The sequence below is a fragment of the Perognathus longimembris genome, chromosome 14, assembly GCF_023159225.1.
Source record: "Perognathus longimembris pacificus isolate PPM17 chromosome 14, ASM2315922v1, whole genome shotgun sequence".
NCBI lineage: Eukaryota > Metazoa > Chordata > Mammalia > Rodentia > Heteromyidae > Perognathus > Perognathus longimembris.
The window spans coordinates 6,409,619-6,426,971 of record NC_063174.1 but is presented as its reverse complement, the minus strand read 5'-3'; the positions used below and the strand labels follow the sequence as shown (position 1 = coordinate 6,426,971).

The 17,353-nt window shown below is 36.8% G+C and overlaps 1 protein-coding gene across 3 annotated transcripts in view; it reads right to left on the bottom strand.

Moving 5' to 3' along the window:
* Scfd1 (sec1 family domain containing 1) overlaps positions 1 to 17,353 on the bottom strand; it is a 71,197-nt gene that overhangs the window by 53,410 nt on the left and 434 nt on the right. The window contains exons 2-9 of one of the 3 annotated variants that reach the window (XM_048362833.1): positions 14,207 to 14,277; positions 12,489 to 12,577; positions 9,958 to 10,048; positions 8,357 to 8,479; positions 6,858 to 6,945; positions 3,046 to 3,135; positions 1,148 to 1,203; positions 11 to 96 (exon numbers count right to left, since the gene is read on the bottom strand). In XM_048362833.1, coding sequence (XP_048218790.1) covers positions 11 to 96; positions 1,148 to 1,203; positions 3,046 to 3,135; positions 6,858 to 6,945; positions 8,357 to 8,479; positions 9,958 to 10,048; positions 12,489 to 12,577; positions 14,207 to 14,277 — 694 coding nt within the window. Of the gene's footprint in view, positions 1 to 10; positions 97 to 1,147; positions 1,204 to 3,045; positions 3,136 to 6,857; positions 6,946 to 8,356; positions 8,480 to 9,957; positions 10,049 to 12,488; positions 12,597 to 14,206; positions 14,278 to 17,353 lie in introns of all 3 variants that reach the window. The other 2 variants (XM_048362834.1, XM_048362835.1) reach the window with 2 other exon arrangements.

Sequence of the window (17,353 nt, the reverse complement as noted above, 5' to 3'; positions counted from 1 at the left end):
AACAAAATACCTGAATTGGCCTGCTCCAAGTGTGTCACCTGTAAAAAGACTGTTTCTTGCATCTCTTAAATTTTCACGAAGTTTCTTATCTAGTTTCTGAAAAATCAAATTTTAAATGAACTATTAACACTTTCTTATAATGTCATGTAGCTAAGTTCTTAGTTTTGTAACCCAGAGATGTAAGATTTCTTAATAAGACAGTGATTCCTGCAATGAAACATTTTAACTTTTTCATTATTTTAGTACCATGATAACTTGCACTTGAAAGAGACCACTGACTTTTTTTCTGTGTGTCAGGCCTGCTTTCCCTAATAAGGACTTTCTAGCTAAGCACTGAGTTTACTTTAGGTACAGAACATACTGAACTGTATGAATTGACCTATCCTCTCTCCTTAAGCATTATTCCACTAAACCAAAGACTGACCAGAGAGAAAATGTTGAATTGCATGGGAGAAAGTAGAGACTAGTGCAGGGTGCAAAGGTCCCTGACAAGAAATGAAATACTTGAAGGAAATCAGCCTTCCATCAGTGAGAGAGATTTACTGAGGTTACCAAGCTCAAAAATGTCCATGAATTTTCTTGGCTTTCCTTTTCAGTAATTATCATGATATTTTAGATATTTAAAAGAAACTTAATTTCATTAACACATTTAACAAATTTCTTTTAGACTATTTACTGAGCATTTTAATCTAACAGTGGGATACCTTTAAAATGCAGTTATTTTAAAAGTAGTTATACGCCTGATAAATACAAATATTTGCTAAATTAGGGTGATACTACATGATTTTGAGGAACATAAATGTATAATGCCACTTAAGAGACAAGGAATAAACATTCAGTAAAAAAGAAATAAGGGTGAAATAAAAAAAAAGAGTAAGTAATTTTATTCCAACTAACAGATCATTGTTTTTCTATCCAGACTAATTCTGAACTTAGACCCTCACATCTTAGCCTAAGATTACAATCATGAGCCACTGGCACCTGACCAATAGTGATTACTTTTTAATCTTTAGTGAAATCCCAATGTAATAAAATATTTGTCACCAGTACTCAAAATATATCATAGCAATTAAGATATTATCTGGAAGTTCATATGAGAAAACAACTCACACAGTTCTCATAGTCAAGTGATTTTGCATGAACTCACCACTGCTGCCATTTCTGCAGCTGTTCCTCTTGAACACCGAATGATAGGAACAGCACCTGTTTTTACAAGAAATGTTAGCAACAGCTGTTAATTTTGGCTACAAACACAAAAGGGTTTAAAATCTGGGGTAAAAACAGGTTTCAGAATGATCCTTCTAGGTAATAAAGAAAGCAGAAATCCAAAGAGATTTTATTTATTTATTTTTGTTTGGTGGCATCAGTTTAGGACTTTTAATTTGTCCTAAAGTCACTGAAGAAAAATACCATTCATTTGAAAATAGTTGTGAGCCAACAAAAATAATCATGTTCTTAATAACCCTGGGAATAGGCAAACTTTTGGAGATTATATAGAATGGCAAAATAAAAAGATAATTATGTTTGTTTAATAACTAGAAGTTACATACACATACTTACAACACAACAGGGCTGAGGATGTACTTCAGTGGTAGAACTCCACCTAATGTGTGAGGCCTTAGGTTCAAACCCCAGCAAGACAAAAGTAAACAAGCAGAAAAAACCAAACTCATTGGAGGGTACTGAGAGTACAGATGCAGAAACTGAATGGAGGTAAAGAAGCAAGTTCTCCTAAGGGCAATTTCTACTTTATAGGGCACACAGGACAAATAATAAAAAGAAAACAGGAGATATCTGGTTCTTTTTTCATTTGTAAGGTACAGTTCATTAATCGATGGTAACAATCATTTAAACTCAGGGCCTTGTGCTGAGCCAAGCCTTCAGCACAGTTTTTTGATGCTTTAGTTTTGGAGATGGGAGTCCTGTGAACTTTTTGCCCAAGTGAGCTTTGAACTTCAATCCTGCAGATCTTTGACTCCTTAGGAACTTGGAATACAGGCATGAGCCACCAATGCCCTACTTAATCAAAGCTCTTAACAAATCTATTAGAAATAGCTAAGTATAAAGTAATATATGAGATATTAAATACAATTTTGGCAATTTTAGGTGATCTAAGAGAACATTAAAAAATTTTAGGGTAGTTTAATATTATATGTAAATTTAGTATTTTTCTTTTCTTTTCTTATAGTTATCAAGCACATTTCTCTATAAATTATGTTTGAATTTCTTTTTTCTTTTTTGTGCCAGCTCAGGGACATGGCGTTGTCCCTTAAGATTTTTTTTTTTTGTTCAAGGCTGGAGCAAAACACTTGAGCCGCAGCTCTATTTGCAGATTTTTGGTGGTTAAGTGGAATTGTGGAATCGTATTTTTCTGCCTGAGCTGGCTATGAACAACAATCCTCAGGTCTCCGTCTCATGAGTAGCTAGGGTCATAAGGCATGAGCCACTGGTGCCTGACTGCGAAGTTTTATGATGAAATATTTAAAGAAAATTAGGATTCATACAGGTTGAAGCTGTCATAAAATCATTGGAGCAGCGTATTAGAAAGTTACAGCCAAGACATCTAGTATTTAACAAAACCTTAACTCAAACCCCCCCTACTGGAAGACTGGTGGCTCTTGCCTGTAATTCTAGCTACTCAGGAAGTTGAGGATCACAATTCAAAGCCACCCGAGAGGCAGGAAAGTCCATGAGACTCTTATCTCCAATTAACCACCAGAAAACCAAAAAGGGAGCTGCAGCTCTGGTGGTAGAGTGCTACCCTTGAGGGATAGCCCTCAGGACCGATTCAGCCTTACACCATCACTACCAACAAAAATCCAAAACAAAAAGCCTACTGGTTATTCAAGAGGAATAGAATAACTCATTAAGTTATATGAACAATTACATTTTTTATATAATCTAGAATGTCTACTGTATTCCAATGGTAGAGAGTCTATAAATTTCAATACATGAAAAGGATTGCATTAAAATCTGATAGATTAAAATGAGGAGGTGCTAAATAATTGATTTAGTTTGAAGAAATAGAGAAATTTGAAAACTTACCCAATGTAACAAAAAAGCAGAAGAGGCTGTCAACAATCGTGTCCATTACTGTTTCCATTTCTGTGTCTGTGATATCTGGCCTATTTATGGCTAAAGTAACATAAGGAGAAAAACAGTGATTAAAATTTATGCCAACTAGTTATGTTAACTAGTAGTTTGATAACATTTATAAGACTCCAGTGAACACTTTTGCTATAAATAATTTTGTATGTACAGTTCTTGGGACTTGAACTCAGGGCCTGAGTACTGTCCCTGAGCTTTGTGCTCAAGGCTAAGGCTCTATCACTTGCAAAACTACAGTTCCACTTATGGCTTTATTGGTGATTAATTTGGTGCTTTTATGGTGCCTTTTTGGTGCTCACAGACTTTCTTGCCTGGGCTGGCTTTGAGCCATGATCCTCAAATCTCAGCCTCCTGAGCAACTAGGCTTACAGGCATGAGCCACCAGCACCTGGCTTTTGTTATAAATGTTTAAAAAGTGAACAAGTATATATTTACTCCCTCAACCATCTCCTTTCCCCCAACAATACAAAAAAAGCCATGTACAGTCACAAACAAACCTATCTCAGTATCATAATAGTAATAATACTTCTATCAAACAAACCACAAAATTTCTGTCAAAACAAATAGGAAAATAATACTGTATTTTGTAACTTTATTCATAAACACTACATGGCCTCAAGAAACTATTATTTCCATTAACCAACTTCTGTCAAAAAAGACAATAAAACAAACATCACCTATCATTTCCTTTGTATTATGTTATTTCAATACTCTTCTTGGCTCACAAGAAGGCACCTATATAGATTCTAAACTTTTGTAGGTAAAATAATTGTCCCGGGGACATGGTGGAACTAAAAAAGTATTTCTGGAAACTTTTAGCAAATAAAGGATTCTTAGCCCTTTCCTCTAAGCAACTAAGAAATATGCATTTTATCAAGCATCTCTAGAGGGTTAAAGCACCACAGCCCTTGGAGCTACAGTAAAAGAAACACTGCTGTGAAGATTGTCCTTAACAAAGACCTTGATTATTTATCTTTTCATCTCTCAAAATATCTAAGCCATGGGCTGGGAATGTGGCCTAGTGGTAGAGTGCTTGCCTAGTATGCATGAAGCCCTGGGTTCAATTCCTCAGAACCACTTAAACAGGAAACGCTGGAAATGGCTCTGTGGCTCAAGTGGTAGAGTGCTAGCTTTGAGCAAAAGAAGCTCAGGGACAGTGTTCAGGCCCTGAGTCCAAGCCTCAAGACTGCAAAACAAACAAAAAAACTAAACCAAAACAAAAAAAATCTAGGCCAATGTCTGACAAAGTAGACAATAGCTGTTCAATGAATCACTAAAATATTTAATTTCTTAATAACTTATGATTAGCTGAGAGGAAATTGGCTAAGAATCCAATTGGAGAAGTCAAAGAATCTAAAGAATGTGTGATTCACCCAAGGACAACAAAGAATTTCATTAGGCAATACAGAATCGAGATGAAGAAAATGTGCCATTACTAAAGTGTTACAGACCAACATCCACCTGAATCAGATCAAACAAGTGGCATCAGGATAAGACTTATGAGAATACGAATTCCATTTTATTCTGTCAGTCACTTGGCACAGGGAAAGCAGATATAGAAGTATACAGCCCTTTAGTCTTCCAGCCTAGCCCTTTGCTTATGGGAACAGTGGCAAACTATCTGTCAATAATGCCAAACTGATCAAAAAACATGGTTCTATCTGAGAAAATAGTCTCAGTTTGACTGAGATGAGACATTTGTTTCCTCTGCTGGGTAATTAGTTTACCAATCCATAGAAAGTTTAGAAAAAGATGAGATACAAACAAATCAATAGTGTTATATGTTCAGAAATATCTATAGAAGGTTTTAGTTAAAACATTTACAATGTTTGTGAGATTGTGCCATATAAGTACATAATGGAAAAGAGTACTGTCTTTGGATAGAAAGCACCTGCCTTCAGTAAAGCTACAGTGGCTGTTACTTCGTGATCAAAAGTAAAGGTGCTTCTTAAACAGCTATGCCTTTTGTTTCTTTGGAACATGGAAATTATATAATAATAGTAGCTGTTTCATGAAGTTATTCTGAGGAGTAAAAATTGCATATTGTAATGTACTTAAAACACTGAATGCAGAGTGATTATTACTATTATCACTAAGACCTGGGCAATTAGTCACTTGATTCCACTTTAAAATTAAAAAATGTACTTACTGCCTTATGTATGAAACTGTAACCCCTCTGTACATCACTTTTTTTTTTCTTTTTTTTTTTTTTTGGCCAGTCCTGGGCCTTGGACTCAGGGCCTGAGCACTGTCCCTGGCTTCTTCCCGCTCAAGGCTAGCATAGCACTCTGCCACTTGAGCCACAGCGCCGCTTCTGGCCGTGTTCTGTATATGTGGTGCTGGGAAATCGAACCTAGAGCCTCGTGTATCCGAGGCAGGCACTCTTGCCACTAGGCTATATCCCCAGCCCCTGTACATCACTTTGACAATAAAAAAATCTCAGACTTGTGATCATATCTAAAGTTGATAGATATATGAAAATATAATTAAATTTATAAGTATTTGAATGTTTATTGAACTTGAGATTCATTAAAAGTTATCTTAAAAGAGATTAAAATATTTGGGCATGTTTTTATAAGTTTGTTTTGTGAAGTATTAAAAAACTTTAATATAGTGTTTTATAAATGTGATATAAAATGTCTAAGGGAATTTTAACCAACTTAAGTTTTTTGATTGGGCCTGTTAAATGGGATTGACAAAGAGACTAGTCTGTACAATTTAAAGTTAATTGGTTAAATAAAAACTCTTTTGTTTTTATTTTTAGCAGGTTTATAAATAATACAACACTTATAAGTTTAACATAAAGGCTCAAGGAAACCTAGGCTTAGGCTTTAAAGCTGCTAATTTAAAACTTAATAAACATGAATATTACTACCACCCAACTATCAGTAATGTGAGAACAACTGAGGGATTCTCTGCCTCAAATGAGATATGGAGTCAGCATGAAAAAGTTTTGATTTAAAAAAATGTATTATTATTTTTCTGATGGTGGTCAAAACCACATGCAAAAAAAAAAAAAAAAAAAAATCTATGATGCTGGGTGCCAGTGGCTCACTCCTGTAATCCTAGCTACTCAGGAGGCTGAGATCTGAGGAGTGTAGTTCAAAGCCAGGCTGGGAAGAAAAATACATGAGAGTCTTATCTCAGTAATTACTGAGAAAAAGCCAGAAGTGGTGCTGTGGCTCAAATGGTAGAGTGCTAATCTCGGGCAAGAGCAGCTCAGGGACAGCACCCAAGGCCTGAATGCAAGCCCCGGAACTGGCACAAAACAACAACAAAATCTATGAGTATTGTTGGGTGGCCACAGAAGAGATCAGAAAACGGACGTAATTATTAACAGGACAAATTTATGCTTATGTACAACAGAATTTAGTCTGGAAATTATTTTCTATGTTGTAGAAATCTTTTAAGCTCTATTGTTCCAAGCTAACCTGATTTTGAGTATAGTAGACATACTCACTAGTTTTTTTTTTTTTTTGGCCAGTCCTGGGGCTTGGACTCTGGGCCTGAGCACTGTCCCTGGCTTCTTTTTGCTCAAGGCCAGCACTCTGCCACTTGAGCCACAGCGCCACTTCTGGCCATTTTCTGTATATGTGGTGCTGGGGAATTGAACCCAGGGCCTCATGTATATGAGGCAGGCACTCCTGCCACTAGGCCATATCCCCAGCCCCCATACTCACTAGTTTTTACTTATAGTATACCACACATTTTTGTTAACAATGAATTGCAAAATTTGTATTTTCACATACCACGATATGAAACAAGCTCCTTATTTTGATTACACAGTACAAACATGTCATCTTCCAAAGTAATAAAATTGAGATACTGATCAAAAACCTAGAAAGGAAAGGAATGTAAATTTTTACAATAGCAAAAGTTAAAAATGTACTAAAATTTTAGTTTGATATAATCTATTAATGGCAAAAATTGGAAAAATTACAATTAGATTCAATAACTAAAAGCTGTATTAAGTAGTTTGTCTAGTTGGGTAACTATGAAGAATTAAGAATATTAGAAAACAAACAAAACTAAACTATAAAAAGTTTGTTTTTATTTTTGAAGGAAAAACTGGGTTAACTAGTGGATTAAAAGCAATAAATAGGAGACTCTGTATGGAAAACAAACTAAAAGCAAGTGTTGAGGGTATGCATCAGTAAATTCAATCCTCAGTACTATCCAAACAAACACAAAGAGTAACAAAAGAGCTGATAGAGCACTGGCCACTGTCCTTGAGCTGATGAATGACCTGGGGAGAAACTTAAACTTTCCTTAAGTAACTAAGGACATTCTCTGTGTCTTTTGGTTTTGCACTCTGATCGAGACACTCTGATCAGTGACTACCAGGTAGGAGAATAACATTTTCAGAAAACAAAATTCAAGCAAGTATATTTTATATTCACTGTAATATCATACTTTCTTCAGAAAGTCATGGTATTGTTGTCATACAATAATTAAAAAAAAACAAATTTAGTGGGGGAACATTATCTCAGTTCCTTGGAAGTGCAAAGAAAGAGGAAAATTTATATCTGCTTGAAATACTGTTAAATAAATTGCAAATTATCATTTTCACTTTTGGTAAAAACATTATGGAAGATACTTCAAAAATCAGCCGGAAGTAGCAGTGGACCACAAGAATAAAAACAACCTAGACAGATTCAGCCTTTCATGTCTTCTATAGTCTCCTAGAATTTTCATTTACATCTTCTCAAAATTCAAGAAGCACAGAAAACTAAAGGCTACTTGGAATATGTTTTATGAATTTATATATAGCTGAAATTCAAACTGATTAAAATGCTACTGTGATTGCTAGCCTGTTGTACAGAACACAGTGGAGACTCTTTGTACTCTCTATGGAAGACAAAACTGGAAATGATATAAGCTTGGAAATGGAAATGATATCTGTAATGACTATTACAGATAAAACCATGGTCAATACTTGGAGTACAATTTATAAGAATAAAATGTCAAACTATTTCTAAATTGAGCTACAATGATATCATAGCCTAAAACAAAAACTGACTTTAAAATTTTTTTGTTTTTCAAATTCACCCAATAGTTGATTCTTTTAGTTTGATTTTTTTCTCCCCTAGGTTAAGCTGAAGCCAATTTACATGACCGAAACTGTTTCTAAAAGCAGTAAGTCTAAAAAATGCTTAGGTTGTCTTATTTGTTAACAAGATAACTATACCAACTAATTACTGTTAAATTTTACATTAACAAATTATCTTCCATCATCTAAATGTCTTACCTTGGCTACTTGTGTTACTGCACTAGCTGCTAATGCTGCATTTGCAATATCTTCTAGTTTACTTCGTGAGATAGCAGAAATAAAATTTAGATAATATGATTCGTAGAGCTGATTTCGAAGGTCCTAAAAAACACAATGAATATTTCATTCTTGTCAGACAGTATAAAAAATGACTGTAAATAAAAATATTTTAGTACTAACAGTAAGGGTTTGTATATATGTAAGATACAAATTCAAAAGGCCAGTTATATAAATGACCATTTAAAATTATTCTAAGACAATATACTTACTAAGAAATACTAGCAATACGGTTGCTGAAATGTGTCTTATCATGAACTTACATATGCAACAAGATGCTACTATTAGTTATAGCAGAGCACAACACTGCTTTGAAATAGCACGTGTAGTGTGCAGGACTCAGAAGGTCCCGAGGGAGGGGGAATGTGAGATTTGTGGCATCCAGGGTTACAGTTGGATCCTACCTCAATGGAAAGAAAAAGGGGGGAAAAAAAAACCCCAAGACAAAACAAGAACCAGGAGAATTACTATACAATCTAACATAATTACGCACTTGTGAGTATAGGCAGACACTACTTGTACTGCTCTGGCAATATGATGATACAACAAATACCTCCTTCACTGCATACAGATATATCAGAATTAGTTACTAATTCTCCAACTATTTCTTCTTTTTTTTTTTTTTTTTTTGGCCAGTCCTGGGCCTTGGACTCAGGGCCTGAGCACTGTCCCTGGCTTCTTCCCGCTCAAGGCTAGCACTCTGCCACTTGAGCCACAGCGCCGCTTCTGGCCGTTTTCTGTATATGTGGTGCTGGGGAATCGAACCTAGGGCCTCGTGTATCCGAGGCAGGCACTCTTGCCACTAGGCTATATCCCCAGCCCCAACTATTTCTTCTTAATCACTTAAAAAGTAGAGAAATTTAATATGAAATTTTTTATTTTTTGGCCAGTCCTGGGCCTTGGACTCAGGGCCTGAGCACTGTCCCTGGCTTCTTCCCGCTCAAGGCTAGCGCTCTGCCACTTGAGCCACAGCGCCGCTTCTGGCCGTTTTTTCTGTATATGTGGTGCTGGGGAATCGAACCTAGGGCCTCGTGTATCCGAGGCAGGCACTCTTGCCACTAGGCTATATCCCCAGCCCCTAATATGAATTTTTAAAAATAAAAATCTGTCATTTTCTTAAGTCATAGGCCTAGATATCTAGAAAATTATGTCCTCAAATATGTTATCAACTCTGTATATATTGCTAAATACAGTCATATGTACTCCTGTGTGAAGGCAGCTGAGCAGGGCTGATGCCACAAACACAGGGAGGTTGGTTTATGTGCAAGGACTGAAAAAAACAAAAAGGGCTGGGAGCATATGCTTCTGTGGCCACAACCAAACACTTAAAACTTTTAATGAATTTAAAATTCAGAACAAGTCTGAAAAAGGGGGGAGCTATTTAAAGGAATTTCAGAATCACTACACTGGACATGGTTTGAAGTTTGTCTTAATATGCAAATGGATATTTTTTGACAAGTTGGTCTCAAAATTCAAATGGTCAGATAATTTCAAGTGTCAGGTAAAGTAAGAATCTGTATTACCTGACACATTCTATCAATATTTTCTTCAGTTGGCATCACAAAGTACACTGCAGGAACATCTGGAATCGGGTCTCGATCAGAGTGCAAAAGCCTAGAAGACACAGAGAATGTCCTTGGTTACTTAAGGAAAGTTTAGAAAGTTTCTCCCCAGGTCATTCATCAGCTCAAGGACAGTGGCCAGTGCTCTATCAGCTCTTTTGTTACTCTTTGTGTTTGTTTAGATAGTACTGGGGATTCAATTTACTGATGCATACCCTCAACACTTGCTTTTAGTTTGTTTTCCATACGGGGTCTCCTATTTATTGCTTTGAATCCACTAGTTAACCCAGTTTTTCCTTCAAAAATAAAAACAAAGCAACAGTAACATACATATAGGAATAATCATTATTAACTGTATTTATTGGTTGGAGCCTAATTCCTCTTTTCATTTGCTGTTTCAGTTACTTATTTTAATTAATTCTTATTTTAAGTTTTCATTTTGACTTATTTTAAGTAACTCTTCAATCACTTATTTTGATTAACATCTCCTACCATTTGATTAATTCTCCTACCATCACTTTCTTCAAGTGAAAACTGAAGCACATTAAAAATTCCCCCCCCCCCTCCTTTTAAAAACAGAAACATGAGGGGCAGAAATGGAAGAACGTGAAGCTTTTCCCAAAAGGGAAAGCAGTAAGCTGGAGGAATCTTTAGAAGCAATGAAAAATTTAACCACATATGAAATTAAGCATTACTGTCCTTCCTTTTCTTGAGGGGGGTGGTAATACTGGGGTCTGAGGCCTCATGCTTGCTGGGCAGTGACGCTACAATTGAGCTATGCTCTCAGCCTCAACTATGTTTTCCAAACAAATTTCCTTAAAACTTAAAGACTTAATCCATTCTTTTTTTGTGCTTGTTTTCTATATATGGGGCAGGGCTATGTGCATGCTAAGCATACTTTGATACTGAACTTTCCAGCCACTATCGAATTCTGTATTTTTGCTTCTTAAAAGAATACAGGTCTTACATATTACCTAGGAGATAGTGTTAAATCACAGTACCTCTTTATTCTTCCTAAGATTTTAGCAAGCTTCTATCAGTAAGTAAGAGTAACATTCTATTTCTAGAACATTGTCTTTTTGTCTATTCATCTTTCTTTAATCAAGAAAAGAAAGAGGTACATACTGCTGGCAGACCTACATTTCATAATTTTCTTCTGTCTGTCTACTAACAATGAGAAGGATAATGATATGGCTGTACAAATGCCTAAAGGACTACTATTACCATTTGATGTTCTGGAAACGTATGGTTATTGTTCCCTACAAATCAGCCCAAATTAGCTTGAAGAACCCAAAGTAATTGAGGTAGTATTTTCCACACACAGGGAGGCTGCGGCTGAGGCCAGGGCCGCTGGACTTCCTCATGGGAGCTGTGCGGCCTGTCTGTGCTCTGCCGTTGGGCAACCCCTGTGTACTTCCTAATGGGCAGTCCAACCTGCTACTCCTGGGGAAGTACTGAGTTCGGCTTCACTCCTATTAGGTACTGAACCAGATGCCTCAGTAGAATAAAAGCACGGTACTGGTCAAGCAATCTGGCACATTTCAGCTCTTAACTAGTTGTCTACTTGTGGGACAATCACTTCAACTTTCTAAACTTTGGCCTTTTCACTGGTAAAACAAAGAAGGTAAATACTTAAAGTGCCTAGGGTAAGCTATGTACATTAAATAATTTCCAAAGACAGCATATTAAGCTTCTGTTTAATTTGTAAGAATTGACAGGTTACAGGTTAGGTGCTGGTGGCTCACACCTGTAATCACAGTTGCTTAAAGTCAGTCCTGGCAGGAAAGTCTATGAAACTCTCAGCTCCAATTAGCTACCCAAAAAGCTGGAAGCAGAGCGGTGGCTCAAGTAGTAGAGCTCTAGCCTTGAGCAAAAAAGCTCAGGACAGTGCCCTGTCAAATAGCATATTTCATCAAATGTAGGGGAGTTACCAATTTTAGGGCATACTTAATGTATTATTAAAAAGAATGCTGTCCACTACAACAGGCAATCAATTATAATACAGGTCACAGAAGCAGGCGCGCGCGGGCGTGCACACACACCCACACACGCACGCATGTACGCACGCACGCAGTGAAAAGTGGATTTGGAGTTGATGCAGCTGAGGCTTGGGACATAAGCTAAGTGGTAAGGTGCGTCCCCAGTCAGTGTGAGGACCTGTGTTCAATCCCAAGCATCACAAATCAAACAACAGTTATAAAAAGAGGGAAGACAGCTTAAGAGTATCAGTTCTTTAACTTTACATACGGTCAACCAAGTCCTTAAGAAAAGATAATCTAAGACAGAATCTCAGCATAAGGACTAATTTCTAATCTCAGAAATCAGGGCTGAATAAAGGAAGATATAGGGGAAAATTGTTTATACTATATGTTATAAACCAAGATTATTTTCCCTTCAAATATTCCTTAGGAATTTGATTTAGGGTGGTCAAAATAATTCTTCCAAAACGTTTTTGAAAATAAACACTAATAATAGAAATACTTTAAACTCACAGATGCAGAGTGATCCCCATGTCTCTCAGTTCTTTCACAGACAGCAGAGGAGAAATTATATCTTGGCCAAATCTATCATAAATGAGTACCTTAGGGGAAAAATGTTTTTTAAACATCATTAATGTAGAACTCATAGACTCCATATTAAAAAATGTTGAAATATATTTACCCTTGATTCAATTCAATATTTTCCATTAGTATTTACCAAAATGCCCATCATATAGTAACATATTTTGTTTTTTGGTAATACTGGGGCTTGAACACAGGTCTAGCACTTGCTGGGTAGGCTCTAACCCTTTACTTTTTAGACTGGATCTTGGAATTTTGCCTAGGAGAGCTAGGATAGCGGGCATGTTATCAGCACACCTGGTTTACTTTGTTGAGATGGGGATCTCACTGGGGATCTCACTTCTTGCCTGGGCTAGCCTTGAACTGTGATCCTCCAGATTTCTGCCGTCTAAGTAGCTGGGGTTATAGATGTGTATCACTGCCCCTGGCTATTCGGTAATACAGGCATAACATCAATACTAGTTAGGCTAAAATAAATCAATAATGACATAATTTTTTGTCTTTTGAATTACTGAAATTTAAACTGAAGTTCTCATGCTTAACAGTACTACCTGCAGTTTCAGATATTCACTAGGGTGGGGGCCTGTAATCCCCTACAGATAACCAGATAACAGGTTTGGACACTATACCTCTATTATTCATATTGGACGCAAATGGGTAACCTAGAAATTTGCAAGCTTAATTCAAAAGTTCAATATAGGCCTTAGATATACAATGAACAAGTAAAGTTTATGCAAGACCCCTCTCCCCTCCTCAAGAAGGGCAGAGACCTAGGGGACACTCTAGTTTAAGCTATGAATTCAATAAAGATCACTTCAACTACCTTGAGAATTAATCCAAAGCAGTTTTTTTTGTTGTTTTGTTTTGTTTTGTTTTTTGCCAGTCCTGGGGCTTCAACTCAGGGCCTAAGCACTGTCCCTGGCTTCTTTTTGCTCGAGGTTAACCCTCTACCACTTGAGCCACAGTGCCACTTCCAGCCTTTTCTATATATGTGTTGCTAAAGAATCAGTGAGCACTTTAGCACTAGGCTATATTCCCAGCCCAATCCAAAGCAGTTGTAAGAACTCATAAAAGAGTCTGAATTCTTTCAAGGTGATTTGTTTATAATTCTTCTCAAAAGACAATAAAAAGATTATAAACTAGTGCGTTTGACTTTAACCCACAATATTATTGTCTCTTTGAAGAAAAAAGATACTGTTTCAACAAGAAGTTTAAAATAAAGAAGCATAAACAAAAGGTATTTTAAATGCTAACCACCATTTCTCCAAGGAGAAAGATTGCTTTCTGGTCCAACAGGCAGTTTTATTTATTAACAATAATTATGGTTTTTGGCTCATTCTCCAGTGAGTGGGTCAAGATGGATCAGTTCCTCTCAATCTGTGTAACCATGAGAAAACTTAATTTGGACTTGTGAAACTAAGAAATGAAACATCAGTTTAAGAGATTAGAAAAGACTAATTTAAGAGATAAGCTAGAGCTCAATATCACTATTGACTATGCTATTCCATAAATGTTTATCAAAATCAGATGTTACTTTAAGACTATGATTAAATATGAATTACCTATTTATAATGTGCTCAGTATTAATAAGTTCTCTCTACAAAAGCTAGGATAAAGGAAATTATCTCCCATGAAAATAAAGCTCTTACCTTCCATACTGGTTCTCCTGTGCTGTTCTTAACATGAGGCACGTTAAAATTCAACATACGCTTCAAAGCCACTGAAAATGAAATAGTTTTATAGGACATTACTATTTTTATAGATTTTATTTTGCTATATATTTATCATTTATTGTCTAATAACAAAATGCACCAACCTAGCAAGACTGTCTGGGTATGGGGCACAGAAATGGAGGGACAAAGGGTGAAGGAATATAGCAGTGGTACACGCTAGATACTATGTTGAAAATGAACTGTACAACTTGTGTGACCGGAAGGAAAAACTGGGAGGGAAGGAAAGGAAAGGATGATATTGTCCACAAAGAAATATACTCATTATCTGATTTATGAAACGATAACCCCCCTGTATACCACTTTTATCATAACAATAAAAATAACAATATAAATAACTGGGTGTCTAAAACCAGGGATCAGAACTTGTAAGACCATCTCATCATCAGCTAATCAGCACCTATTTGGGAGATTTTCAAAAACAGAATAGCTATCTGTCCCCATTGTGAAAAATGCTTGGTGTTTTGTTTTTGTCATTTTTTCCTCTGATAATCCCATACTATGTCTTATATAGAATTTTTTTTCAGTCATGATCATACTATGGTCTAATACATGATAGTTATCTGTTTATTACTTGGCCGAAAGCATAGATCAAGATTAGTCTTCCTAAAATAAAAATAATCTAAGGCATACTGAACTGGTACAAATAGAAGACCTCTATATAGGTCTCTTTTTCAGTTGCCCAACTGAAAATATTTTACAACTGATTTATTCTATCAGGTTCATTGAAGAATTATGCTGCTTAAAATTTTATGTTCCTGGGGAAAATATGAAAAATTTCCATAGAGGCAGTCAATAACTCATAACTCAAACTAAGAGAAAACATAGCTTCAAAAATCACATTTCATTTTAGTGCTTTATTATTGCTCCATTTTTCATTCATCATAGTAGCCTCAGAAATTTTTTTTTAAAGAGCCAATGTACAAATTTAATACTTGAGGGAAACAAAGCGTAACAGAATCCACAATAGGAAGAGCAGGTATGAAAGAAGAGATGGTGCATTTGCTTTGGGACAGGCTGTCTCCAATACTTGTGGTTTTCCCAGGCTGATCTAACCGGGGTTTGAAATTACACACAAAGACTTTGGAGTCATTAGCATGGTGATGTTTTCAAGGAGAAGTAGTCAGGTCCTGTGTTTTGAATAAGCAAAAACAGAGAATAGACCAATAATCAGCCTGTAATGAACAGGCCAAGGGAGACATAAAGAACCAAGAGGAAGAATGGCCAAGAATTTGAGAGACTAAACTCAAACAAGCAGGAGGAGAGAATGAGTACAATGATGAGGTGAGGCCCATAGGATAAAGAAAATGAACACTGGGATTGACATGAAAATACCACTGATAACTGTGGAGAGGGTGACTTCTGTGGAGACATGGGAGAAATCCCGTGGCAATGGCTGAGAAAGAGAAGGTATGATGCCAAGATAGTAGAGAGTGATTTTTAATGTTTTGTTACAGCACTGGGGTTTAAACTTGTAGCCTTATACTTGGCAGGTAGATGCTCCACCATGAAAGCCACATTATCAATTCTTTTTGTTTTTGTTATTTTTTAAACAAGTTCCCAACTTTTACCTGTGTTGGCTTGGAAAATGATCCTTCCATTTCACTTCCTGAGTAATTGATAGGTGTGCCCCTCCACACCCATCAGAAATATTTTTTTAAGAAAATGAAAACTCCATTCTATGTGAAACCGAGATGATTAAACATTCATGAACATGTTTGAGTTACATGATTTAGTTTTTTAAAGACTGGCAACCTTAAAAACCTACTGGGCAGGTTCTTAAGACAGAATCATGCCATTTCAAATACCATCACAGAACTACATAATTCCAAGGGCTGGGAATATGACCTAGTGATAGAGTGCGTGCCCATATGAAGACCTGGGTTCTATTCCTCAGCACCACATACACAGAAAAAGCCAGAAGTGGCGCTGTGGTTCAAGTGGTAGCGTGCTAGCCTTGAGCAAAAAGAAGCCAGGGACAGTGCTCAGGCCCTGAGTCCAAGCCCCAGAACTAGCCCCGCCCCCCAAACTCTCACAGAACTATGTAATTCTAAAATGATACAAGCATCAACTTACAACATATCCACTCTATTAAATGCTTGTATTTTGAAGTAAGTAGGTATAATACCATAATGCTGCTATCAGTGAAGAGATAGTGTTAAAAAACCAAACAATTCATTGTTTGGGTATCATTCTCAGAATTATGTCTTACCTTTTTTCTTGAAACAAAAGGAAGGAATTTAGTACAAGCCAAATTCTTTGTAGGTAAGATTAACTAAGTACTTATTTTATTATGCAAAAGAGCATAATTTCAGGATACAAAATTTCAAAGTATAAACATTTTTTATTTGTTTTGATTTTGTTGCCAGTCCTGGGCCTTGGACTCAGGGCCTGAGCACTGTCCCTGGCTTCCTTTTTGCTCAAGGCTAGCACTCTACCACTTGAGCCACAGCACCACTTCCGGCTTTTTTCTATATATGTGGTGCTGAGGAATCGAACCCAGAGCTTCATGTATACGAGGGGAGCACTTTACCACTAGGCCATATTCCCAGCCCCTATAAACATTTTTTTTTGATGGTTGTGTCTATTACCTCCTGAGGATAAATAGCCTCACAACCTTTCAAAACAAGCACACCTACCAGGTCTAACAGTAGTTTGTGGTTGATATGTACACAGCAAATTGTCCTCAGTTATTCACAAATAAGGTAAAAATTTTTAAAAAGAAGGGGAAAGTATCAAATGCACCGTTACATTTCTGTCACAAAAACAAGCTGTACGTGTGCTCAACCAAGGATTAAAAAACCATTACACTCTTGTCAAGCAAATTTGTCCTATGAAATGGAGGCGTTGCTATTCTCCCAACCCTTCCAGCAGCTAAAGCAGCATTATTCTTCAGGTCCCCCCCCACCCCGCCCCCCTCAGAACAAAATAGTCCAAGAAGGGAGAGAGGCAGCAGCTTGGTGGAAACCACCACCAATGCGGGAGCACTCAACCCTGCACGCAACCTGCGACGGACTGACTACACGGGATGGCTCAGCCCGGCAGCCCGCCGGCTCAGGCCGGCCT